Raw genomic sequence first — 24,984 nt, forward strand, 5'->3', positions numbered from 1 at the left:
TTGTAAGCAACTGATAGCAATACAGAACCACTCTTATCTGCTCATTCTGGCTCATGCAGCTGAGGTTCCATTGACAGCTCTCCTCCCCTGTGGAAAAACCAATTTGCCTCCATTCGCACATTTATTTACTCAAATAGTCTGATCTGTTGTAAAAGTGCCCGTTTTCCGGACTCTCTTTTGAACCTCGTATAACATCTGCCTGGTTCCCACAGGAGTTCAATAAAAAAAAATCTTAACACGTGTCCGTCTTTATTTGTCGGTGAGAGCCTTGATTGCACCCGCTTTTGAAAATTATCTTTTAACCTTTCTGGAATCTCGAAAGGGTGAGGGGTGGGACCGGCTGGGCTCTGGGTGCCATCTGGTGCTTCCCTCAGCCACCAGGAGGCGCCTCCAACCCGGGCCAAGCCCACTGCCGCTGGCGGCGCCCGGGCTGGCCAAGGACTCCTGTAAACTGGCTCCCTTTGTCCCTCTGACGCCAGCCCCTTTGAGGGGGACCCCAGGGGTGAGAAAAGGCATTCAGGTGTGACAGGTTTCGGATCTGGAATGTCAACCCACCTGTTCCCTCTTCACCCCACTCCCTCGGCCTCCCCAAACAGCCTCACTTTCCCACCACCCCCACCCTCCACCCCATCGCTGACCTGGGTGACTTTTCCCTCCCATGCTAGGTCCTTCCTAGCATGTGGTTCCAGCCCACAAATCCCCCATTAGTGTCGCAGCCAAGAGCCCCAGACTTTGGGAAATCCCTACACCTCTTGCTCTCTTCAGCAAGTCCCTTTCTGAGCCTCAGTTTCTTCATCTGTTAAATGGAGACCCTAACACCCCTCCCAGAGTGTGGAAATGTGGAGAGCCTGAAGACTGTGACAGCTGCCTTTGTGTCCTGGACGGGGAGGGAAGCCCAGTTCCAGCCTGTCTACTCCCTGCCTTTTCCCCTGCCCCTCCCCACTCCCCAGGGCCAGGGCAGTCATTAAATGTTGCTTTTCAGACAATTATTCCTGTTCAAGCCTTTTCCTCTCCTGCCTCCACCTTCCCCCTCTGCCTGGAATGCCCATTTTTCCTGGCAGGGCCCTGACTCTCTGCCCATGAACTTGTGTTCCAAAAGGGAAGAGAAGAAATGTAAGAAGCAAATCTTGCCAGCTGGGCAGCCCAGAGGGGCTGCATTGGGACCAGGAAGTAAAACTGCCCTGGCTGGTTTCCGGCCTGAGTCAACAGGGGCATTGGGGTGCTGCAGGGGGGTTGGCAGAGGGAGGGACCCTCAGAATGTTAGGATGGGGTGGCACAGAGCTGGGGGGTGGGGGGTCCATGGCCCCCCTCATCCGAGCCTTCAGAGTCACCCTGTTTCTCATGGGTCTTGATGTCAGTACACATGTGGGTTTGGGGTCAGGAGCTGTGGATGCCTAGACAGTGAGCTCACAGCAGCAGGCGGGATAAATGTGGTTCCATTTTCCTGAGGCCCAAACTCGCTGGCTACACTGAGAAGGGAGGACTTGCGGGTAACTAGAACACCCTTTGCAACGTCGCCTTTCCTAAAAGTGTTGCTAGGAAGAGGGTAGGCGCGAAACAGTCTTGGAGACTTCATCCTGGAGGCAACCCCCATTTTCCCAAGGGCCCTTCTGACTGCTCACATTCTCCAGGGATTGCTGTGTGGCCTTGGGCAACTTTCTGACCCTCTCTGGGCCTCATTGCCCTCGTCTGTAAAATCAGAGGAATGGAATGGAATGTTGGTGTTTCCCAAACTGTGCATTTGATCCCCAGCCAATGTGACAAGACCAGCCCACCTGCCAGGGCTTGCATGCTGGCCCTACCCTTTCCTGCTGTGGACCTAGGTTAAGTCACCTGACCTTTCTGTGCCTCAGTTTTCTCATCCATGAGATGGGGATGATGAAAATATTAGTATCTCTTGTGAAAGAATAAAATAAAACATCCTCACCCTGTGATGTCCCATTCTCTATTCCTCCTATACATCCTGTTCCACTGGCCTGGAGTGCCTTTTCTGATTCAGCATCTCAGGACATCCACTGAAGCATCCTCAGGGACAAGGGCCAGCCACATACTAAATGCTGAAGGGGGCTGCTTGGAAAAGCTGGACCCTGGGTCCTGTTTGCTAGAGGAGCACCTGAAAGACTTGTTTCACTGAGGTTCTCCCTGCTTTTCTCCCCACCCATTTCTCCTTCCCCATAAGTCTATCTTTGCCTCAAATCCTTGCAAGAAATGCATGCTCTAATAAGTCTAAGGCTTCCTCGTCAGGCAAGAACTCCACCTCTCTAAGCCTCAGTTTCCTCATATGAGAAATGGAGATGACATCCCCATTTTGCAGCACTGTTGGAAGGCTTACATTTGATAATGTGTCTGAACAGCTAGAGCACCACATAAGCAATCAGTACATTATTATTGTTGTTGTTTCGTTGTTGTCATTGTGGTCAGCTGTGGTTTCTCAAGACCACTGCTGTCCCATAGAAATTACAATCCAAATTGCATATGTAACTTTAAACGCCCTGATACCGCATAGAATAAAATAAAATAAATACACAATGAAACAGGTGGAATTAATTTTAATAATGTATTTTACTTAACACAAACATCTAAAATAGTATTATTTCAACATGTAATCAATATAAAAAATTCTTAGTGACATATTTTGCCTTTTTTTTTTTCTATTAAGTCTCCAAAATCCAATGTGTTTTACATTGACAGCACAGCCCAGTTCAGCTTGGTCCCATTTCAAGGACTCAAAGGCCACTTGTGGCCAGTGGTGACCATACTGGACAGTGCAGGTCGGAGGGAGTTTTCTGAAGGGTGGGTTGGGGACTGGCCAGAAAATGCAGCTGTGAAACTGGAAATTCCTGGAAGGAAAAAGGCAGAGTTTCCATGTGGGGAGAGGCAGGGGGCAGCAATCAGGCCACTTAGGGGCCAGCTTCGGTTTTCCTGCTCTGTAGATCATTTCAGTGGAATGGGAGCAAACCAATGAGCTGGTTCATTCAACAAGTTATATATAGATTGAGTGACTGCTGTATGTCCAGAGGTGTTCAGATGCTGGCGGTAAAGCAGTGCCTCAGTTAGACAATTAGACTGCCCCTTGGAGCTCACCATGGAGCAGGGAGAGACAGAAATTAAACAACTGCTGAAATAGATAAAGAAACGTAATGATAACGGAGAGAAGTGTGGCGAGGGGGAAATGCAGGATTCTCTAGCAACATGGGGATGGCAGGGGTGGTGGCGTCGGGGGCCGGAGATGAGGACCACCGCCTGCTTCAAGGTCACATCAAGAGATGTGACCTAGACAAGCTGAACCAGAAAAAATAATCAGAGGTGGTCGGATTTGACATCTGTTACGTTGAACCTTATGAAATTGCCATTTAGTGTATCAAAAATTGTTGAAAATCAGTAATTTCATAGGACTTAACGTAATATATAGGGCATAGAATGGATTGTTGATTCTTAGCTTGGGGCTCAAGAATGGGCTTGGATTGGGCTCTATTTCTAGCGAGGGTGTCCGCAGCCCCCATAAACTCTACCAAGGGACCTGTGATCCCTTCATCCCGCAAAGCATCAAAACTTGACCCGCCGCCCAAAGAGGCTGAATTTCTCGTCACACAGCCCAGAGGGAGGAGGGGCTGAGGGGCTGCCCGGGGATCCCGCCGCTCTGTCTCGCTCCCGGGCCGAGCCGTGTTGATTGTCCCCTCGCGGCGCCCGGAAGCGACCCTCAGTAAACAAAGCCTTGTGTGGGCGCAGCCCCAGCTGCCCGGGGAGCGCTGTCCAGCCCTAGTGGGGCGGGGGAGGAATGTTGTGAATGAACCCAGGACCCGCCCCGAAACTCCGCTTAAGGCCGGCACCGGGGGGTTTCCTCCCACTGTGATTGGTCTCCGGCGTCCCGTGATTGACAGCGCTGCTCGCTGAGCGCCCTGACTGAGTAGTCCCGGAAAGACAGGCAGTGCACACAACGAATGAACAGCGGCGACTTGGAGACGGATCTGGCGGTGCAGCCAATGGCGGAGGAGGGCCTCGGAGGCCGAAGGGGGGCCAATGGGGACGGGCGGTGGGGGCGGGACGACGGCGGAGGATAAAGCGGAGGCCGAGGCAGCTTCATTGTTGTGAAGGGTCTTAAAGGGGCCGCATCACCCCGCCGGCCCGGGGGTGGGTGCGGAGCGAGTCCCGGGGCGGCCGAGCGCGAACGAAGGACAGGAAGCCGGGCAGGGATCGCGGGAGCCGGTGAAGCGGAGTAGGCGTCGGACCGACCCCCCGCTACACACAGGCCCCGCCCCGGCCCCGGCCCGGCCGGATGGACCCCCCCGCGGCCAAGCGGAGCCGGGACTGCCCCGCGGGACCGGAGGAGCGGGACGCCGGGGCCGGGGCAGTGCGCGGCCGGGGCCGACCCGAAGCGCTGCTGGACCTCAGCGCCAAGCGAGTAGCCGAGAGCTGGGCCTTCGAGCAGGTGACCGAGGAGTGCGGTGGGGAGGGACCCACTCCCAGCCCCGTCCCCGACACACCTTCTCCCCCTGTCCAGATTCCAGCCTCCGGACGTGCCTCCATCGGAGACACCCCCAGGGATCTCCTCCAAGATCCTTAACTCTGCCCGAGACATCCCTTCATCCTCCCATTTCACTCCTTCAAACCCTATGACCCACCCCCATCCCTTCCCCAGCAGCTCTGCCCTTCAGCCCACAAGACCCAGGGGTTCCCTCAGTGCCCCAGATCCCAACTCGGGACACTTTTTCTCCTCCTGCCCCATGGTCCTCTCACAACCCTGGGTACCTCTCTTTTCCCACCTTATCCTTATCCCCCAATTAGGGCACCCCATTCAGTCCTCACTCCTCTCTCCAGCTCCTACAACCCGCCCCCACTTGGGAAGAGAGCAGATCTCAGCACCTAGAGACTCCAGATCTCTGTCCTACACCCCCAGTAGAGGACTCCCCCACTTATATAGATCCCAGCCCCAAGACACCCCTTTCTGTCTCCAATCCCTGCCTCCAGCCTCCAGAAGCTACCTGTCCCATGGGGACCCCCTTCTTCTCCTGCATATCCTTGCCTCAGGCACTAACACTCACACACCCCTCAGTAATTCTGGGACTACCTCCCACCTGGGGCTGCCCAGCCCCTCCTGGCTGGCTGCAGAGATTACTCCATCGTCAGAGTCCCCCCTCCCCATTACCCCATGCTCACTCTCCCCTTGCCCCCCAGCCATCTCAGTCCTTCCAGAGTTTGGCAGCAGGTGTGGGGCCTGGGTTTCGGTACCTGGACAGGTGCACCTGGAATCCTGCCCCTATAACTTCTGAGGGACCCTGCCAGGATGCCCCAGGGCTGGGCAAAGTCCCCTTTCCCAGCCTCAGTGTGGGTCCCCAGGGAGCTGGGTTGTGGCCAGGACCTAAGCAAGCCTTCCTTAGCCCCCACAGGCTCTGTCCTCTGTTTGGCTTTGGGGGGCTTTCTTTGCTCCCTGGCCTCTCCAGAGTGAGTCTGCTGCGACTGATGGGTCTGGGCCAAGTGTGGATGGGGCGGGCTCTGATTCATGGCCTGGAAAATCCCTCCTTAGTCATCTGCCAACTGTCCCCGAGGCCTGGGCCAGTCACTGGTCCTCCCACTTCCCTTTGAAACCTAGGACTGGGGGCTCTGAAAGGTCCCTGCCCCTTCATTGTGTGTGAGACCCCCACAGAGTAATCCTAAAGCCTTCTCCAGGGCTCCCATGTACCTGCCCTGGGCAGGTCTGGCCCTAGGAAAGCTCTTGCCCCGCAGAAACTCATGGAATCCTCTGCAGCCTTTTGGGAGTTGTTCTCCTTTGAGGAAACTGGGGCACAGAGAGGTTGAGAAACTTGCCCAAGGACACTCAGCCAGTGAGTAGCAAGCCTGGATTGGAACGCAGGCTCAACCAGATCAGTTCATTGCCCAGAGCCCCCAGGGGTGGGCAGGACACCCCTCCCTTCCTGAGAGCCCTTAGCAGCTGGAACAGAGAGCCTGTCCTGGGAGCTGGAGCTCACCAGCTGTGGGATCCTGAACAAGTGAATTCACTCTGCCTCTGAGCCTCAGATTCCCCAGGCTGCAAAAATACTGGGTTGTTGCTATGAGAAGGGAAATCGCACACATAAAGCATTTAGCACAATGTAGGCTAAGAACATGTAGGCCTGATCACTGGTCTTCTTATCACTTTTGTCTTCCTTCCTCATCACCCCTCAAAGCCTGAGAGGTGAGACTACCTTACATTAGGACCCTGAGACCAGACATCCAGGAGGGAAGCAGCAGAAAGTTCCAGAACACTAACAATAGGCCAGATGTTATTGTAAGCGCTGTACATATATTAGTGCATATGTAATACTCATGACACCCAGAAGGCGGGTGCTCTTAACATCTTCTTACACTTGAGAAAAACCGAAGCTCAGAGAGGCAAAGTGACTTGCCCAAGGTCATACTACTTGTAAGCAGCAAAGCCAGGATTCAAGCGCCAGGGTTTCTAACACACCGGGCCTTCCCACAGGTTGAGGAGCGGTTCTCCCGGGTGCCAGAGCCGGTCCAGAAGCGCATCGTGTTCTGGTCGTTTCCACGCAGTGAGCGGGAGATATGCATGTACTCATCTCTGGGCTACCAGCCCCCGGAGGGCGAGCACGATGCCCGGGTGCCCTTCACCCGTGGACTGCACCTGCTACAGAGCGGGGCCGTAGATCGTGTGCTGCAAGTGGGTGAGTGCCTGTCCCCTACCCCTGCCAGGGAGGCCAGGGGGTCCAAAGCAGACGTGGAGGGCTGGGGGAGGTTCCAAATGTCAGGCTTTGATGCCCAGGGAGGGTTGTACAAGATATTATGAGCTCAAGATCAGAGATCTGCCTCGACCTCAGTCAGCTTAGTTGGGGCATAGAGGTAGAGGTGGTAGGATAGGGGGGAGAGCAGGGAAGAAGGCAGGGCCGAGGCAGTGGTTTTGAGGAGTGATTGTAAACCAGAAGTGAGAGGAGGTTCCAGACCTCAGACAGAGGGACCCAGGGATGCTCTGGGCCCAAGGTTTAGAGCCAGAGGTAAGAATGATCCTAGACCTCAGGCTGCAGCGTCCTCGGTGAGAGTGGCAAAGTTTTAGAGCCAGTGATGAGCGACGGTCTTGGACGTCAGGCAGAAAGACTCAGGTGGAGGTTGGGTTCAGAGGTTTAGGAATGGTCTCAGACCTAAGGCAACGAGGCCTTCCTTGGGGTCTAGGGTGGAAGTTGGGGATCATCTGTGAGGAGTGGTCTTAAACCCCAGGCAGCAGGGTCCAGGTGAGGGGAAGGGGTGGAAGTTTAGAGTTAGCGATGAAAGATGATTCTAGACCTCAGGCAGCAGGGCTCAGAAGGGAACCAGTAGAGGTTGAGTCAGAAGGCAGGTAAGCCCTGGAATGCCATACCTCCCATGGGGGCAGGTCATGTCTCCCAGCTGGAGGCAGGGGCTCAGCCAAGATGACCCTCTCTGAACCCTGTCAGCCTGGGGGCCCCCTTGCCTGGACATGACCCAGCTGGCCATAGGCTCGTCCACCTCCAGCCGGTATGAGGAAGCCGCCGTCTCCCTGCATGACGCAGCCAGGGCCAGCTGGGGCCTGAGCTGCCCAACCAGTCGGATGAGCCTGGCATCTGGGCTCCCCAGGGGCCAGGGAGGGGTGGGGGGTGATGGGGTGACCTGGCCCCTGGCCGCCCACATCAATCCCTCGCCCCCCAAGTATCTTTGGTATCTTTGCAGGAAGTGACAGGGCGCCTGGAGCCTGGGCTGTATCCATGATTACCCAAGGGCTAAGAAAATCATCTTCAACAGCATTGCTGTAATAATATTATTCAGAATTAGAAGAACAAACATTTATTTAGCACCTACTATTCCACCAACAGTGTTCTAAGCACTTGCCAATATTAACCCATTTCATCCTTATTACAAACGCATGAGGAGGATGTTACTCTTTGTTCCCATTTCACAGATGTGGACACTGAGGCACAGCAAGGTTAAGTGACTTGTGCCAGGTTACTCAGCTGGGATTTGCACCTGGTCTTGCTGTGCACCGTGGAAAAGACTACCCATCTCTGGGGTGACACAGCAGTGACAATTTGGTTTTGGTCTTAGGGTTCCACCTGAGCGGAAATATCCGGGAGCCAGGGGGCCCTGGAGAGCCCGAGCGCCTTTACCATGTCTCCATCAGCTTTGACCGCTGCAAGATCACATCCGTGAGCTGCGGCTGCGACAACCGAGACCTCTTCTACTGTGCTCATGTGGTGGCCCTGTCGCTGTATCGCATTCGGCATGCCCGCCAGGTGGAGCTGCGGCTACCCATCTCCGAGACACTCTCCCAGATGAACCGGGATCAGCTGCAGAAGTTCGTGCAGTACCTCATCAGTGCCCACCACACTGAGGTGCTGCCCACTGCTCAGCGCTTGGCGGACGAGATCCTCCTCCTGGGCTCCGAGATCAACCTGGTGCATGGTAAGGGCGCCGCAAGGTCTGATGGGGCAGCGAGGCCCCAGCTCACAGCCATCTCGCTTTCTGTGCCACAGGCATTTGCCACAGCATCCAAACGTACCCCTGACCGTGGAATTCCCTTGTGGTCCAGTGGTTAGCACTCAGTGCTTTCACTGCTGCGGCCCAGGTTCAATCCCTGGTTGGGGAACTAAGATCCCCTAAGCCACGTGGTGTGGCCAAAAAAGAAACCAAAGATACCCTTGATCCATGAGCAGGGGTAGGGGAGCACCACTTAATGAGGTCAAGATCACACACCTCAGCACTTATACTCCAATAAAGGTGTTATAAAAAAAAAAAAAAAGGATCACACACCTCAGTAAGTGGCAGATCCTGGATTTGATCTGGCCCTGGGCAGATGAATGGTCAAGAAATCAGCCAGTGGGAAGATCCAGCCCCAGGATGGGGGTGTCTCAAGATCACAGGAGCAGGCCTGAGTATGGGTGTGTGGAGGTCATAAGGAGTATGTGTGGACATTAGTGGGTGTCAGAGGTGGGATAGGGTAGGAGATAGACCAGGAGGTGTTATGAGTTCTGGGGTGGTTTGGAGCTACAAGTGTTGTTTAACTATAATGACGGAAGGATGGAGTAGGATGGTGGGTGAGTAAACGGATGCATAGTGGGTGGAGGCATGAACGGATATTTGAGGGTGGCGATGGGTGGATATAGAAGGTGTTCATGATCGGGTGTTGGGGTGAACTGTTGGTGTGGAAAAATGGATGGAATGAGTGGACGGGTGATTTACTAGGATGGTAGGTGAATAGGGAGTTGGTGGTAATTGGTGGTAGGGTTGGATGGGATGGGCTTTGATTGGGGAGTTTGAGGTAGTGGACAGATGGGGTTGGTGGAAGACTGGAAGGACCAAGGGGTGCATGGATTGAGGGTGAGTTGATGCGTGCATGAATGTTCTTATGTGAGGACTAACATGGTGGATGGATCGAGTAGGTGGGTGTTTTGTGTAGGATGTATGGATGGACCAATGGGCTGGTGGGTGTTTGGGGAGATACATATGAAGGGTGGTTGGTGGGGCAAGAATAGATGGACAGTTTGGGTTAATTGGATGGATGGATAGCAGAGTTGTGTAGGTCAGTGGATGAATAGGTCAGTGGGTATTTTGAGTGGTTAGTACAGATGAGTTGGAAAGACAAATAGGGGTGGGTAGGTGGATGGATGGACTGGTGGGATGGGTATATAGATGTGAGTAGGTGGGAGTTACGGGCAGGGTGGTTAATGGACTAATGGGGTAGGTAGGTGTGCTAAGGGTTATGATGTGTGGATGGAAAGATGCATGGCATGGCATGGGGGTGTGGACAGATGGTTGAGTGGTTTAAATGGATGGGTAGGTGATGTTTGGGGTAAGATGATGGGTGGCTGGATGGATGGATGGATGGATGGGTTTTCAGGTGGGATGGATGGAATTCTGGGATGGGTTGGGTGATTTGAAGGACTGGATGACAGACACCCCCTCCCCCCAGCCCCAGCCTCAGCTTTCCCTCCCTACCCACAGGTGCCCCAGACCCCACGGCGGGTGCGGGCATCGAGGACGCCAACTGCTGGCACCTGGACGAGGAGCAGATCCAGGAGCAGGTGAAGCAGCTGCTTTCCAACGGCGGCTATTATGGCGCCAGCCAGCAGCTGCGCTCCATGTTCTGCAAGGTGCTGGCTGGGCGGGTACAGGGGGGCGGGACTAGACGGCCGGGTGCCGGAGCCCCGCCCCTCCTCACCGTTTGGTGCGGCGCAGGTGCGGGAGATGCTGCGAATGCGGGACTCCAATGGCGCACGCATGCTGATCCTCATGACCGAGCAATTCCTGCAGGATCCGCGCCTGGCCCTGTGGCGGCAACAGGGCGCCGGCATGACGGACAAGTGCCGCCAGCTGTGGGATGAACTGGGTAAGTCCCAGACCCCGGAGTGCGGCAGGCACCCAGGCTTTCCCACCTGAGATTAGGGTCTTGCCCGTGAATCCTTCCTCATTCATTAGCACCGCCAATGTACGAGGCACTGTACTGAGCGCTGGGACTACAGCAAGAAATAAGAGAGATTAAATACCAGTCCTCAGAGAGCTGACACCTAGTAGGGCAGACGGACAAGAAAATCCCAAAAGCCCATTAGACCAGGGGTCAACACGTTTTCCATAGGGCCAGATAGTTAATAGTTTTGGCTTTTCAGGCCATTTGGTTTTTGTCACTGTTACTCGATTTTATCTGTTGTAGCAGAAAAGCAGCCACAGACACACATAACAAAGTGGGTGTGGTAGCATTCCAATAAAACTGTATTTACAGACACTATTTATTTATTTGAATTTCATATCATTTTCACAAGTCACAAAATGTTCTTTTTATTTATTCCCCACCCCCTCCACCATTTAAAAGTGTAAAAATAAATCTTAGCTTACGGGCCATTCAAAAACACGCAGCGGGTTCGATTTTCTCCACGGGTGGTAGTTTGCTGACCCCTGTGACAGATGGTGATAAGTGCTATAGAAAAAAAATTTTTTTGCAAAAGGAGTCCAGTAGTCTGGGTTTGAGTCCTAACTTCTGGCTTCCCAGCTGTGTGACTTTGAGCAAGTGATTTTACCTCTCTGGACTGTAAAGTGAAGAGATGATGAATTGCACCCTCAGAGGCCAGAGATGAGGGTTGAGCAGAGACCAGTGCCCAGCACACAGCGGGCACTCCATAAGTGCGTGCTGCGCCTGTTGCACGAATGTTGAGCCTCCCCCGTGCCCACATTTGCTGCCCTCTCTCCCCAGGGGCCCTGTGGGTGTGCATCGTCCTGAGCCCCCACTGCAAACCAGAGGAGCGGACGAGCTGGCTCCAGCTGCTTAGCAAGTGGGACAAGCTGGACGTGTGCCCGCTGGAAGAAGGCAACTACTCTTTTGATGGGCCCAGCCTGCAGCCCACCGTAGCCCTCAGCCCAGGTAGGAGAGGGGTCCCCGCCACTCCCCCCAACAAACCATCACTACTGCCTGTGGCCCAGCCACCCCATCATGGCACTCTGGGGGAAAATGGAGGCAAGGCAGGGGGGACCAGCCCTTGCCTGCCTCCCAGCCAGGAGGGAGTACCCAGGGCAGGGGCAGCAGGCAGCCCGAGGGACAGCGATGTGAAATACTTAAGATGCCTATAGTTCTGGGCTGGTCTCCTGACTCAGTCTCCTTCTGGCCATGGAGGCAGGAATCGGGCAGGGGGTAGGGGAAACAGATAGAAAAGGAAACAGGTATTGAGAAGAGAGAGACAAGTAAAGAGAGGCAGAGATGGAGGGAGAGAGGGAGAGGGAAAGATAGAGAAGGAGAGGAATAAATGGAGTGTGGAGGGAGAAAGATGGACAGACAGTCACAGTTGTTCAAGATCAGTTGTCCACTCATATGAAGGAATATCTGCACTGACACACACACACACACACACACACACACACACACCTTTAAAAGGCTGCTGGAAGGATTTGGGGGGATAACACACACTCATCGCTGCACCCAGAGCCTAGCACCAAGCTGGCACTCAGTGGGGCAGAGCTGACCAGCGCCTGACTGCTAGGGCCCCCCTCATGGGGCTGCATTTGGGCGCCTCTCCCACAGGCCCAGAGGAGGAGGAGGAGGAGGAGGAGGTGGAGGCTGCAGGTTCCCGCCACACCGTGTTTGGCCGCGCCCTGCAGGCTGGGTCGCTGCACTGGAGTGACGCCCACCTGCAGAGGATCCTGGCCAGCGACTCCTACGGTCCCAGCCTCACAAGCAACGGGAGTGGTGACAAGCCAACCTTTGACCCCCAGGGCCGCCCACTCTGGCTGGGCGAGCCCTTCCCCACTGCCTGTGCCCGTGTGGACACCCTGAGGGCCCACGGATACCCCCGCCAGGCCCTGCGACTGGCAGGCGCTATAGTCAACACACTCCGGCTGCAGCGGCGACATCAGCTTGAGACCTACAAGCAGCAGAAAAAAGGTGGGCACCAATATTATCATCATGTCCTGGGGCTGCAGACACAAATGCCAACAGCTGGGGGCTGTGGCAACCTGGAGAGTCTGTGGGTACAACAGGAAAAGAGACCACTCTAGGTGTCTTGAGCAGAAAAGAATTTAATGAAGGGGATTGAGGATTCGCAAAACCACTGGAAGGGCCGCAGGATTGAAAGTCAGGGAAGCCCCTGCTTGGCTTCACACACTTGAACTTCAGAAGCACAGGAGGTTCAGCAGGCTGTAGCCCTCACATGGGGGCAGGGCAGTTCCCAAGAGGACAACCCAGAACCTGCTGGCAAACCTCATGTCTGTGCCCTGCAGACAGCTACCCACCTGCTCACAGCCACTGCAAGAGAGTTATGGCCTCATTCTCTCCCACCTTCCACACCTCACACGAAGAAGCCTGGGAAATGTAGTTTCTATAGATCTAGCCACGTGCCTTAACATGGACCCTGTGTGGCCAGATCTTCTGATTTTTCAAGAGAAGCCAGAAGTCCAGATTATCTAATGTGGAATTTACTGATTTTTTTCAATATGGGCAACAATTTGAAAATTGTATTAGGAAAAACAGAAACTTACACTGTGTTGGCCCAAAAAAGGACACATTTGTGGACTAGATATGGGGGGACAGGAGAGAGGCTACCAGTTGTGTTCTCTGGGTGATGGAGTTGAGTTGATGGGTCAGTTACCAGGAAATTGAATACAGGGTGTAATGGGGGAGAAATGGGGGCATTGGGATCTGAGCAGACCCCTGACCTATTCTCAAGGTGTAGGGTTAGCCCCCCAGAGGAGGTGAGAGCTAAGCTGAGATCTTAAGGATGTTTAGGAGTTTCCCAGGAGAAGGGGAGGGAGCAACAGTGTTCCAGTTAGAAGGAACAGCATGGGCAGGAGCCCAGAGGCAAGGGAGAGCACGGCTTGTGGGAGGAGATTGGAGGATGGGCTTCCAGGTGGGGTGGGTGACCACCTCAGGGAAACTTTCATATCCGTCCTTGGGAGCCCTGAAAGCAGGCTGGGCCTGAGAGAGGTGGGAAGGATCAAGGGTTATAAGGAGGGGAATGACACTGGTTGGATGTTTTAGAAAGCACCCAGTTTAGCCAGGCCTGGGTCTGGGTGTGGGACAGGAGGCCAGGGCCGTGGAGGTGAGAGCTGCTGCAGAGCTCAAGGGGCAGAGAAAAGGGTGCTGGGTGGGCAGATGGTGAGTGGGCACTGGGAGGTTGGGCTTGGGGTTCAGGGAGAGGAAGCCCCCCCGGGGGCTTGGTGGAGGGGGGCTGGGCATTGAACCCTCTCTTCCTACCTGCAGAGCTACTGCAGAAAGGCTCCACCTGCATCACCAACATGGAAGGATGGGTGGGCCACCCCCTGGACCCCATTGGCTGCCTCTGCAGGGCACTCTTGGAGGCCTGTCACCTAGAGGAGGAGACCCTTGCCATTTACCCAGGTACCCACACTGGGGACCCCTTGAGGAGGTGGGGAAATCACCACCTCTTGGCCATGCCCTCTTGGCCAGTACCCCTAGAAAGTGAGGCCACGCCCTTACACTTGGCCATGCCCCTACACTTGGCCACACCCTTCGGCCAGTGCCAGGTGCCAAGAGGCTTAGCTTCTCCTGAAAGTGAGGCCACCGTAGGCCTATCTGCTGTTGGAAAGTGGGCGCCACCCCCTGGTGGGTGCGGAAGCAGCTGGGCTCTCCCTAAACCTCCCCCCAACCCCACACACAGTGTCCATATTTAAGGTCAAGGACCACTGGAGTCCCAGGAAAAGGGGTTCCCCTCTAGCCGCCCTGGTGTCCTTCTCCCACAGACTCAGGCCCTGAGAGGCGGAAGGTGGCCTACCAGCACGTCCCGGTGCCCGGGAGCCCTGGGGAGTCCTACTTGGCAATGGCGCTAGAGGTGGCACTGCTGGGCCTGGGACAGCAGCGGGCCCTGCCCGAGGGGCTGTATGCCCAGGACAAAGTGGTACGCAACGAGGAGCAGCTGCTGGCCCTGTTGGAGGAGGTGGAGCTGGACGAACGGCTGGTGCAGGTGCTACGCAAGCAGGCGGGACAGCTGCTGGAAGGTGAGGCCCCACTGCTAGCCTGGCCGTTCCTGAAAGATAGGGTCCTGCCTCTCTACTGTAGTGGCCTGGTTGTTGCTGGATCGGGAGACCCCGCCCCTAACTCCACCTCCTTGTCCTTACTGCCTTTCCATACCTTGGCAGTTCCTAAAAGATGAGCACCAGACTTTGGCCCCGCCCCCAGCAGTGCTGGCAGCCAATAATGGCTTCGAGTGATGAGGCCCCACCCCCTTCCCACTTTGGAGCCAATGAGCCTAGTCGCTGATGCCCAGCTAGACTTTGATTGGCTCTGCCCACGGTCCTACCTTGTGAGGCCCCTCCCCTACTGCAAAGGGAAGCTGGCTTGGCCACACCACTGGAGCAGGTGCAGCCCCACCTCCATCCTCTGGCCCCCCCCTGCATCTGAGTCCTGACCCCTATCCAGGGGTGCCCAGCGTCTCTTTTCTGTGGATTTTCCAGTGCTTGTCTCAGTCTTAGCCCTGTGCTCCCACCCCCCGGGACCTCTCTAGCCCCAGCCACTCTATCCTGAGTCCGCCCATCCCACACTCAGAGCCTGGGGTGTGGGGAGACCTGGGGAGGGGCCATGCAAGCCCACACCCGGAGGCTGAGCTCAGGCTACCCCTGCAGGGGGTCCTTTCAGCGGCTTTGGAGAAGTGCTTTTCCGGGAGAGCGTGCCCATGCACACCTGTGCCCGCTACCTGTTTACTGCACTGCTGCCCCACGACCCCGACCTGGCCTACCGCCTCGCGCTGCGAGCCATGAGGTGAGGAGAGGCAGCTGGGGACTCCCACTGGGCCGGGCCGGATTGGGGGATGGGAGGCTACTGGGAGCCCCATTCTTCTGCCTGAACTCACAGCTTGGTTCATTCAGCCTCCCTCATCCGGCCATTCCAGACTGCCCGGTGCTCTTGATTACACATTAGAAATGTCATATTATTTTGAATTTGAGAAACATCCACATGACACAGAATTCAGAGTCCTTTTCTAGGCAGGTTTGTCCCAACTTACCCAAAGCTCTCTGGAGGCAAGCAGTGGTACCACTTTCTTATCTATACTGCAAGAGTCCATATTTCTGCGAACCCATAATCTGAAAATTAAAAGTTGATTCTCCTTTACGCCATGACACATCCTGCACCTAATCTTTGCACCTTGTTTTCACTGAACACTTGCATCTTAAAAGCTATATCCTGTCACATAGCATGTGAACCACTGTAGGGATACACCAGGAATAAACCAATCTGGAGCTGATAGACATTTACATTGTTTCCAAAAAGATGTTGCAATGAATAACCGGGTTATTTCCCATGTGCAACAGCAAATCATAGAAGCAGAATTTTAAAAGGCCCTGTCTATAGTGAACCATGTCCAACAAATAAAGTGAAATCTGTCCCCCATCCTCTGATCCTATTCTCCAGAGGCACCTATTAACAATTTGGAGTGCATTTTCCCAGAATATTTGGAAAGAATAATCTGTTAAGAGCCATGATTTAGAGAACACTCTTTCACATGCTGGACTTTTTTCTAAGGCAGTGCCAGCAAATTACAGCCCACGGGCCAAATTTGGCCCGCTGCCTGTTTTTGTACAGCCCATGAGATAAGAATGGTTTTTGTATTTTTAGATGGTTGGAAAAAAATCAAAACAATATTCTGTGACACATGAAAAGTATGTGAAACTCAAATTTCAGCATCCAAAAATAAAGTTTTATAGGCACAGAGCACCATTCACTCATTTCCTTATTGTCTGTGGCTGCTTTTACACAACAGTGACAATTGTGACAGAGACCAAATGGCCCACAAAGCTGAAAATATTGGCTGTCCAGCCCTGTGCAGAAAAAGGTGCTGACCCCCCGATCTAAATCTGTGACTCACATAGTGAAATAAGTATGTTTACCCCCATTTTACACATAAACAGGCTTAAGGTGTGTCCCGAATTATGTAGCAAACTCATTTAGATATTTGGAATCAGGACAGTCTTGACTCCTATTCTATGCTATTGATTACATTTAACAGCTTTGAAAAGCTTTCTTAGCACAGAATGCATGTAAACAGTGAGCTGCTGAACAAAATATCTTAGGGGGGACGTTGAGTCATTCAACAAACAATTTGTTGTTTACCTGCTGTGTGTCAGGCATTGTCCTAGTGCTGGAGAGGCAGTGTCAGTGAACCAAATAGTCAAAAATTCCTGCCCTCATGGAGCTGACCTTGTAGTTAGGGAGAGACAGTAAATAAATTTATAGGTAAACTATGTTGTATGTCAGATAGTGACATGCAAGAAAGGGGTGGAAGGAGTTGGGAGTTAGGAAGCTGCACTCTCCCATGTGTTGGGCATGTCAGGGAAGAGCTTATTGAAAAATATTTGACCAAAGACCTGAAAGAGGTGAGGGAGAGTCACAAGGATGTCTAGGGGAGAGTATTCCAGGCAGAGGGAACAGTTAGTGCAAAAGCCCTGAGGTAGGGCTGTGCCTGGTGGTATGTGAGGGATGTCAAGGGGAACAGTGACTGGAGCAGAGTGAGCAAGGGGAGTGGGACCACATCAGGACACAAATAATCCCCTTACCTCTTTATCAGCCCTTGGTGCGTGAACAGAGCATCATTTATTTAATCGACCCCACAGTGATGGGTATAAACAACACTGCAATGAACATCTTTTTTTTTTTTTTTTTTGGAATATAGTTGATTTACAGTGTTGTGTTAGTTTCAGGTGTACAGCAAAGTGAATCAGTTATACATATATCCACTCTTTTTTAGATTCTTTTCCCACATAGGTCATTACAGAGTACTGAGTAGAGTTCCCTGTGCTATATGGCGGGTCCTCATTTATCTGTTTTATATATGCAGTGAACATCTTGAACATACATCCTCCATCTTTTTGGATGCCCAGAGATTTGCTGGCCTAGGAGGGTAGGCTCTGGCTGAGGCAGGAGGCCTTTCTTTCCTAGAGAGGATGGAGACTCCAGCCTTGTCTCAGGGCAGGGCTGCTTCTCTTCTCACCCCAGGCTGCCCATACTGGAGACAGCATTTCCAGCTGGAGAACCTCATGGCAACCCACTGGATTCCATCGTGAGCAACCGCTTCCCCCGCTGGTTCATCCTCGGCCACCTAGAGACCCGCCAGTGTGAACTGGCCTCCGCCATGCTGACCGCCGCCAAGGGTGAGGACAGCGACTGCCCCCCACCCCCGTCCCCCTGTCCTCCTTTACCTTACTCCCCTCCCTCCTTTCCCTCATTCCTTCCTGCCTACTTTTTATCCTTTTACCATATCCCACCCACAGTTTTCCTTAAGTGCATTCTTTTTTTGGCCACCCCACACAACATGCGGGATCTTAGTTCCCCAACCAGGGATCAAACCCGCACCCCCTGCAGTGGAAGTGTGGAGTCTTAACCGTGGACTGCCAGGGAAGTCCCTCCTTGAGCACTTTCTATATGTACCAGGCACTGTCCCAGGTGCTGAGCTTGCAGCAGCGAACAAAACCGTCCCAAATCCTGTGCTCTGTAGTGTTAATTCTAGTGAGGGCAGACAGACAATAAATAAGGTAAAGAAGATAGTTATGTAGTGAGAGGTAATAAGTGGTAAGGAAGGGAATAAAGCAGGTTGACACTTAAGCCAAGACATGAAGGTGAAGGTGGAGTCATGCCAGTATCTGGTGTCTTAGCTCAGCTGCCGTAACAAAATACCATAGACTTGGTAGTTTAAACAACAGGAATTTATCTTCTCACAGTTCTAGAGACTGGAAGTTCAAGATCAGGGTGCCAGCATGGTCAGTTCCTGGTGAGGGCTCTCTTCCTGGCTTACAGACAGCTGCCTTCTCACTGCGTCCTCACATGGCAGAGAAAGGGAGAGCTCTGGTCTTCTCCTCTACTTATAAGGACACTAATCCCATCCTGGGGGTCCTAGCCACATGGCCTCATCTAAACAAAATTGCCTCCCAAAGGTACTATCACGCTGGAGGGTTAGAGCTTCAATATATGAATTTTGGGGAGGACACAGTTCAGTCCATAGCATCTGGGAAGAGCATTCCAGGCAGAGGGAACAGCCAGTGCAAAGACCCTGATGCTGGACTGTGCCTGGTTATGTTTGAGGAACAGAGAGGAGGCTGATGTGGCTGGAGCAGAATAACAGGATTGTAGGATCTGGGCCAATGATAATAATAGTAATAAAAGCTCGCGTTTGTGTAACTCTTGCCGTGTTAAGGCCTTTACAAGTATAGGCTCACTGCAGCCCTGTGAGACACGTACCATTGCATTAGTATTACCCTTTGTACAGATGGGGCAGCCAAGGCACAGAGAGGTGAAGTGACTTGCTCAAGGTCACACAGCTTGTGAGTGGCAGGGATTTGAACCCAGGCATCTGGGTCCAGAATTGGTGCCCTTGACATTTAGGGGTCCAGTGGGCCCCTGGGTGGCTTCCTCCCACTGGAAAGGGAGGGGCAGAGGAGAGAAAAAGGGGAGTGCCAAGAGTGGTCTAGGTCTTCATAGAACCGTTGCCAGGTGCCTCACTGTCCACATTCACACATTTGCACATTTGTAGAGGAACCAGTGTGAGCAGGTCAGGCAGCAGCAGGGGCTGGTGCGGGGTATGCCCACAATATCCTCTGTCCCTCCCCCCACCCCAGGAGACCCCAAGTGGCTGCACGCAGTACTGGGCTCCATCCAGCAGAACATCCACTCTCCAGCCTTGCTCTTCAAGCTGGCGCAGGACGCCTGCAAGACTGCCACGCCGGCCAGTGCACCACCAGACACCACACTGCTAGGCATTGCGCTGGAGCTTGGCCTGCAGGTGACTGGCCGCAGGGAGGATGGGGGCAGGGGGCTGCTGCCTGAGGGCTGGCCAGGTGAGGGCCACTTGGGGGTGGGACCTGAGTGTGAGGTCTGCCTGTAGGGGCGGGGCCTGAGGGTAAGCATCGCCCCTGGGGGCAGGGCCTGGATGTGAGCAGCACCTCTTGGGCAGGTCTACAGGGGAGCAGGGTCGGTGAGTAAGAGTCCTGAGAGTGAGGGAATGGAGTCACCAGTGAGGGTGGGGCCTATGAATGAGTGACTCGGTAGCAGAGCCTGAAGGTGAGAATCTACTTCTGGGGGTGTGGCTGAGGACAAGGAAGGGGGTCACGGAGCATGCAGGTGAGTGGACTGGCCACAAGAGAGAGCAGAACCTAAGGGTGCTGGCCTTGGGAGTGGGGCCTGGGGCTGGTGGGCCATAAGAACCACAGGTGGGCGGAGCTGAAACTGAAGGGGCAGAACCTGCCTGCAGGGAGCTTTCTTGGGAAAGGGCCTGTAGGGGACTGCAGCCTAGAAGGAGGGGTCACTACTGAGGGGAGGGGCTTGGGGAGAGTCCTGTGAGTGAAGAGCCACCCCCGGAGGGTGGGGTCTGTGCTTAAAAGTCATGGAGGCGGGGCCCGCAGGTGAGTGTCCAGGCCATCCTCAGGGGCCGGACAAGGGACAGTGCTGCAAGGGCAAGGCAGAGTCATGGTTGCAGCCTGAAGGGATAGACAGGTATGGGGCTCATGGGGGCGGGGCCTCAGACGGTGGCCAAAGTAAAATAACAGAATAAGGTACAGATTCGGGTGATACCTTCCCAGGTAGCACTGGCCAGCAAAGGGCTGGCAGGAGGCAGAATTGGCCTCTGAACAACCCCCTGAGGGGGGTGGAGCCATTGTGGGGGATATGTGGTAGTTGAGATAAGGGTGGTGCTTTAGGCAGGTGACCCACTATTTAGAAGCTTCCAGACAGGGCCTGGGGATGGCGCCTCAGAAGAGAGGCCAGCAAGGAAGGTGCTTATTGGGGGTGGGACCTGAAGAAGGTGGGACCTGTAGGGCAGGTGCTTTGTTTGGGGCTGCAGGGGGAAATCTGTTGACAGGAAGCATGGAACTTTCCAGAGAGAAGGGACAGGTTGGTTTGTCATCCCAGGTAGGGTCCACGGGGCCTCAGAATAACACCAACGCTAACAGTAATGGCTGGCATCAGCTGAGCACTTTGAAGAAGTAGGCACCGTGCAAAGAGTTTACCTACATACTTTCACTTAATTCTCACAACTCGATGAGGTAGATACTATTTTTATCTCCATTTTACAGATGGGGAAGCTGAGGTCCAGAGAGGTGAAGCCCCTTGCCCAGATTGTATGGCTCATTGATTCAGCCCTTAACTTCCAAGTTTCCCGGGGCCCTTAAGGATCCCCCGCCCCCCTTCCACACGCCAGCCCTGGTTTGGGTGACCCCCTTCTCTACCCCTCCCCATCCCATGCTGCAGGTGATGCAGATGACCCTGAACACCATGACCTGGCGTCGGAGGGAGATGGTGCGCTGGCTGGTCAGCTGTGCCACGGAAGTCGGTGAGAGTCCCCAAGGGGACCCGCCACCCACCTCCCTGTGGAACTGGGCAGGCATGAGGGAGAAGCAGAGCCATTTCCCCGACTCCAGCCTGTGCTCAGGGCTAGGCCAAGAGGGAATGTTGGGAGGGGGGACCGAGCTGGACAAAGACCTGGAGGCTGGCTAGGCTAAAGTGGCTTGGAGAAGGGACAATCCATCCAATGCTTAGCCCCCACCCCACCAGATCCCACCCAGCCCAGCTGCCCTCTCCTCCCTTGGAAAAGTAAAGTGAAGTTTCTGTCAAGCCAAGAGTAGCGGTAGAGGGGGTGCAGCTTTAGCCTTGGCTGGTGGGGATAGTAGGTCAGGGTAAACCCATGCACACAGGGTAAACCCCTGTCCCATTCCTGATCAGTGTCACCCTGTCATCTCCCACAGGCCTGCAAGCCCTGATGAACATCATGCAAAACTGGTACTCCTTATTCACACCGGTGGAGGCAGCCACCATCGTGGCAGTGACGGGCACCACCCATGCCACGCTGTTGCGGCTGCAGCTGGATGCGCCCCGGCGGGAGGAGCTCTGGGCATGCGCCCGCACCCTGGCCTTGCAGTGCGCCATGAAGGACCCGCAGAACTGCGCCCTGCCCGCCCTCACCCTGTGCGAGAAGAACCACGCGGCCTTCGAGGCGGCCTACCAGATCGTGCTGGATGCCGCAGCCGGAGGCCTGGGCCACGCCCACCTCTTCACCGTGGCCCGCTACATGGAGCACCGTGGCCTGCCGCTGCGGGCCTACAAGCTGGCGACGCTGGCCCTGGCGCAGCTCAGCATCGCCTTCAACCAGGACAGCCACCCGGCCGTCAATGACGTGCTCTGGGCCTGCTCGCTCAGCCACTCGCTGGGCCGGCACGAGCTCTCTGCCATCGTTCCCCTCATCATCCGCAGCATCCACTGCGCCCCCATGCTCTCCGATATCCTGCGCCGCTGGACCCTCTCAGCGCCCGGCCTGGGGCCCCTCGGGGCTCGCCGGGCTGCCAAGCCGCTGGGCGCCGACCGGGCACCGCTGTGCCAGCTGCTGGATGCGGCGGTGGCCGCCTACATCACCACCAGCCACTCCCGCTTGACGCACATCAGCCCGCGGCACTACGGCGACTTCATCGAGTTCCTGGGCAAGGCCCGCGAGACCTTCCTGCTGGCGCCTGATGGGCACCTGCAGTTCGCCCAGTTCCTGGAGAACCTCAAACAGACCTACAAGGGCAAGAAGAAGCTCATGCTCCTGGTGCGGGAGCGTTTCGGCTGAGGGGCAGCAGGCAGGCGGTGGGGACATCCGCCTTCGCCCCTGATTCTGTGGCACCCGCCCTCCATCACGGGCCTCAACGCTGGAGGCCTATGTGGCATTTCAGTATTAAGTCAGGGAAGGAGCCCAGCTGGAGCTGGGTGGTCTTGCCTGCCTTCCCCTCCAAGCCCAGAAAGAGGTGGGAAGCAGGGGGTCGCATCCTGCCACATGCGTGCCTAGGGCACATGCGTGCCTAGCGAGTGTGCAAGACGCAAGGATCAGAAGCCATACCACCACCCAGAGGCCTGGAAGGGGGTGTGTGCTTGTGCAGCCGGTATGACCTCACCTTGAGCACCCCAAAAGCAATAGGCAAGTTCTCCCTCCCCAAACCCACAGGTCTCCCTTGGGCTGGGGTGGAGGAGCTGGGAGGCAGGACTTTCCAGAAACTGGCTCTCAAAGTCAATGTAGCAGACCCTCCCTGCAACCAACTCTGGGTGCCCGGAGGGCTTGCGTTAGGGCATCTAAACTCCTTTTGTACCCTCCCCTCACTGCCTCAGGGGTCTCACCTGCAGGCCTGTGCCCCCTCCAGGCTACAGAGCTGGGACCAATGGCTCACCCCCACTGAAGGATTTGAAGAGGCTTCAGGCCTCGGCCACATACCTCACCACCCATCCCGCCAGGACTCCCATTCCCTTGGGTGCCAGGGTGCCAGGGTGGGCTGGGGGCTCATTACTGTCCCCCCCCACACCTGCTAGTCACTGGACATACAACTCAGGAACCGAGCCAGGCTCACACTGTCCTCCAAACCTGGTGTGTGTGGGGGGGATACAAGCGCAGGCAAGCCAGGGACCCCCCCCCACCCCCTGATCTAGAAAGGAAAGAGGCCAACATCTTAGCATTTTGGGGCCCTCTGTCTGTCTCTCCCTTTCTGATCCTCTGCCTCCCTGCTCTGCCCTTCCTCTTACTCCCCCTTCCCATATTTCTCTCCATCTAGCCTGTCTTTCTATTTGCATCCCCAAGTCCCAGCTGCTGTCTCTCTTTGGCCTCCCTTTCCCCCACCTTGGCCCAGGGAGAAGGAGAGTGTCCCACCCCCCAATCACCCTCCTCTATCTTTTCTCTTGTAATTAAGGACAAAGATTACCACATTTTGTAACTTTTTTTCTATTTATTGAACCATATATTGTATTTCCTTTTTTTTTTTTTAAGTTGAACACAGCTTGTTCTTTTTAATTTTATTTTGAGACTAAGGCATGTTCTGCGCCCCCACCCCCATTGTGGCCCCCTGCCAGGGCCTCCTTTTCCCCCCCACAGAAAATCTCCAGCCTCTTCTCTGGGTACAGCTTCAAGTGAGGGGTACAATGGGAGCCACTGCTGGTTTCCTCCAGTGGTAACAGTATGGATGATAGCAGACAGGGAGAGAGAGCTATGAGCAAGCCAGGGGCTGACACCTGCGCTTTACACCTGTCACCTGTTATAACACCTGTCATAACAGCCCTACGAGTCGGTAGGATTAGCATTCCTATTTTACAGAGGAGAAAACTGAGGCTCCAAAGTTTAAGAAAGGGCACTCGGTTTTAGAAAGCGACAGAGCTAGATTTAGTACCTTGCTGGGGTAGGGCCACTGATTGCTCACCCCGGGCTGCATGACTCATGCAGCGGTGGGAATGGCCACTAGGGGGTGCCCTGGCTCCAGCACTAGCTATTGGAGTTAATTGCAAGTTTCTGAGCACGGGGCGGTGGTGCGTGTCAGGTGCTGGGTGCAGCTGGGTGAGGAAGACCCGCCCCCCCCAAAGGTGGGAACTCGGCTTAGACAAGGCCTTGATGGGCGAGGTCAATGGGGGGGGGGCGTGTCTGGGCTCCTTTACCAAGGATGAGGCTCCCAGTCCCCAAATAGAGTGAGGGATCTGGTGGACGGCAAGAAGGCCCTTGGTTGCCTTCCTTTACTAGCTTCCTGCCTTTAGAGAGTGACGGACGGAGGGACAGACTGTCTGGGTCACTGTCAGGGCCGGGGCAGGCGAGGACAGAGGCTTCCCGGAGGGGCGGGGCTCAGAGCGAGGCTGGGCGGAGCTGGCCGCTAGAGGGCGCCGAGTGTCCGCGCGCAGCAGTGGGCGGGCCTTCGGTGGCGCTTGGCCTGGCGATTGGTTCGTGGCTCCTCCCTGCGCTGGAGGGAACCAGTTGGAGGCGGTCCCACCTCCTGCCCCGCCTCACGCATTCCCGCAGGTATGTGCAGGGAGACCCCCCCGCTGACCCGCACGCTCCTTAGTGCCGCCTGGAGGCCTGGGAGGGTAGGAGTGGCAGTTCTGAGCACTGTACATCAGCTTTGGCCCTTGTGGTCCAAAATGCCTCCAAACATCCTCAGACCTGGGGTGCCCCTTACCGTGCCCCTCACCTCTCAAAGTCATCTACAGATGTTCCCCAGAGACCTAGGGCGCGACTCAGGTCCCAGTCACAGCCAGATGTCCCCCTTGGGCCCACATACACACCTCAAGCCCAAGTTCCCCGCCAGCCTTCTCAGATACCAGACACCCCAAATCTTACCCCCAGCCCAAGTTGTCCCTTATGTCTAAGTTATCCCCAGATGTCACTAGATCAAAACCTTCAGGTCCCAGTTATCCCCAAATGTCCAGTGTTTCCCTCAGGGTCACCCCCAGCCACGAGCTTAGATTGGGTCCCATTCTCTCCCACGCCCGGCCCTGGATGTGGGGCATGCCTCATCATGATCCCGTCTAAGTCCCTCTAAGGACAGTCCTCCCTGTCACCACACCAACCCTGAAAGTCAGTCCCTCCAGCCCAGGGTTTCACGCGGGGTCAACACCCATCCCTAGGACACTCCTCAAGGTCACCTTTCCATGACAAGGGCACCCTTTCCGCCCACGTGACTAAATTATCACCTTCCTCAGAGCAGGCGGGGATGGGGATCCTGTGAAGTCAGGAGCCCAGGATGCCAGGACAGTAAATTCAGACCAATCAACCCTCCCCA

The 24,984-nt window shown here is 55.0% G+C and overlaps 1 protein-coding gene across 4 annotated transcripts; it reads left to right on the plus strand.

Moving 5' to 3' along the window:
- The first annotated feature begins 4,064 nt into the window (after window positions 1-4,064).
- Window positions 4,065-24,915, plus strand: ZSWIM4 (zinc finger SWIM-type containing 4). 4 transcript variants are annotated; one of them, XM_081231468.1, is made up of 14 exons: window positions 4,065-4,429; window positions 6,461-6,662; window positions 8,050-8,406; window positions 9,946-10,094; window positions 10,180-10,330; window positions 11,189-11,367; window positions 12,025-12,370; window positions 13,685-13,822; window positions 14,185-14,439; window positions 15,064-15,199; window positions 17,432-17,586; window positions 19,048-19,211; window positions 20,675-20,756; window positions 21,169-24,915. In XM_081231468.1, exons 1-14 carry the CDS (start codon window positions 4,277-4,279, stop codon window positions 22,026-22,028), a joined length of 3,327 nt encoding a protein of 1,108 aa, XP_081087594.1. In that variant the 5' UTR covers window positions 4,065-4,276; the 3' UTR covers window positions 22,029-24,915. The 4 variants fall into 4 exon arrangements, with proteins under 4 accessions (XP_081087594.1, XP_081087593.1, XP_081087595.1 ...); XM_081231467.1 differs by having other exon boundaries at window positions 11,189-11,356; window positions 12,011-12,370; XM_081231469.1 differs by having other exon boundaries at window positions 9,946-10,025; window positions 11,189-11,356; window positions 12,011-12,370.
- The last annotated feature ends 69 nt before the right edge of the window (window positions 24,916-24,984 follow it).

The sequence above is a fragment of the Mesoplodon bidens genome (genome assembly GCF_964165515.1).
Source record: "Mesoplodon bidens genome assembly, chromosome: 4".
NCBI lineage: Eukaryota > Metazoa > Chordata > Mammalia > Artiodactyla > Ziphiidae > Mesoplodon > Mesoplodon bidens.

Coding starts and splice junctions, on each gene's coding strand:
- ZSWIM4 (XM_081231467.1), top strand. CDS start 4,277: ATGGACCCCCCCGCGGCCAAGCGGAGCCGGGACTGCCCCGCGGGACCG. Junction 8,407..9,945: donor CGAGATCAACCTGGTGCATG/GTAAGGGCGCCG, acceptor CCCTACCCACAG/GTGCCCCAGACCCCACGGCG. Junction 14,440..15,063: donor GGCGGGACAGCTGCTGGAAG/GTGAGGCCCCAC, acceptor CTACCCCTGCAG/GGGGTCCTTTCAGCGGCTTT.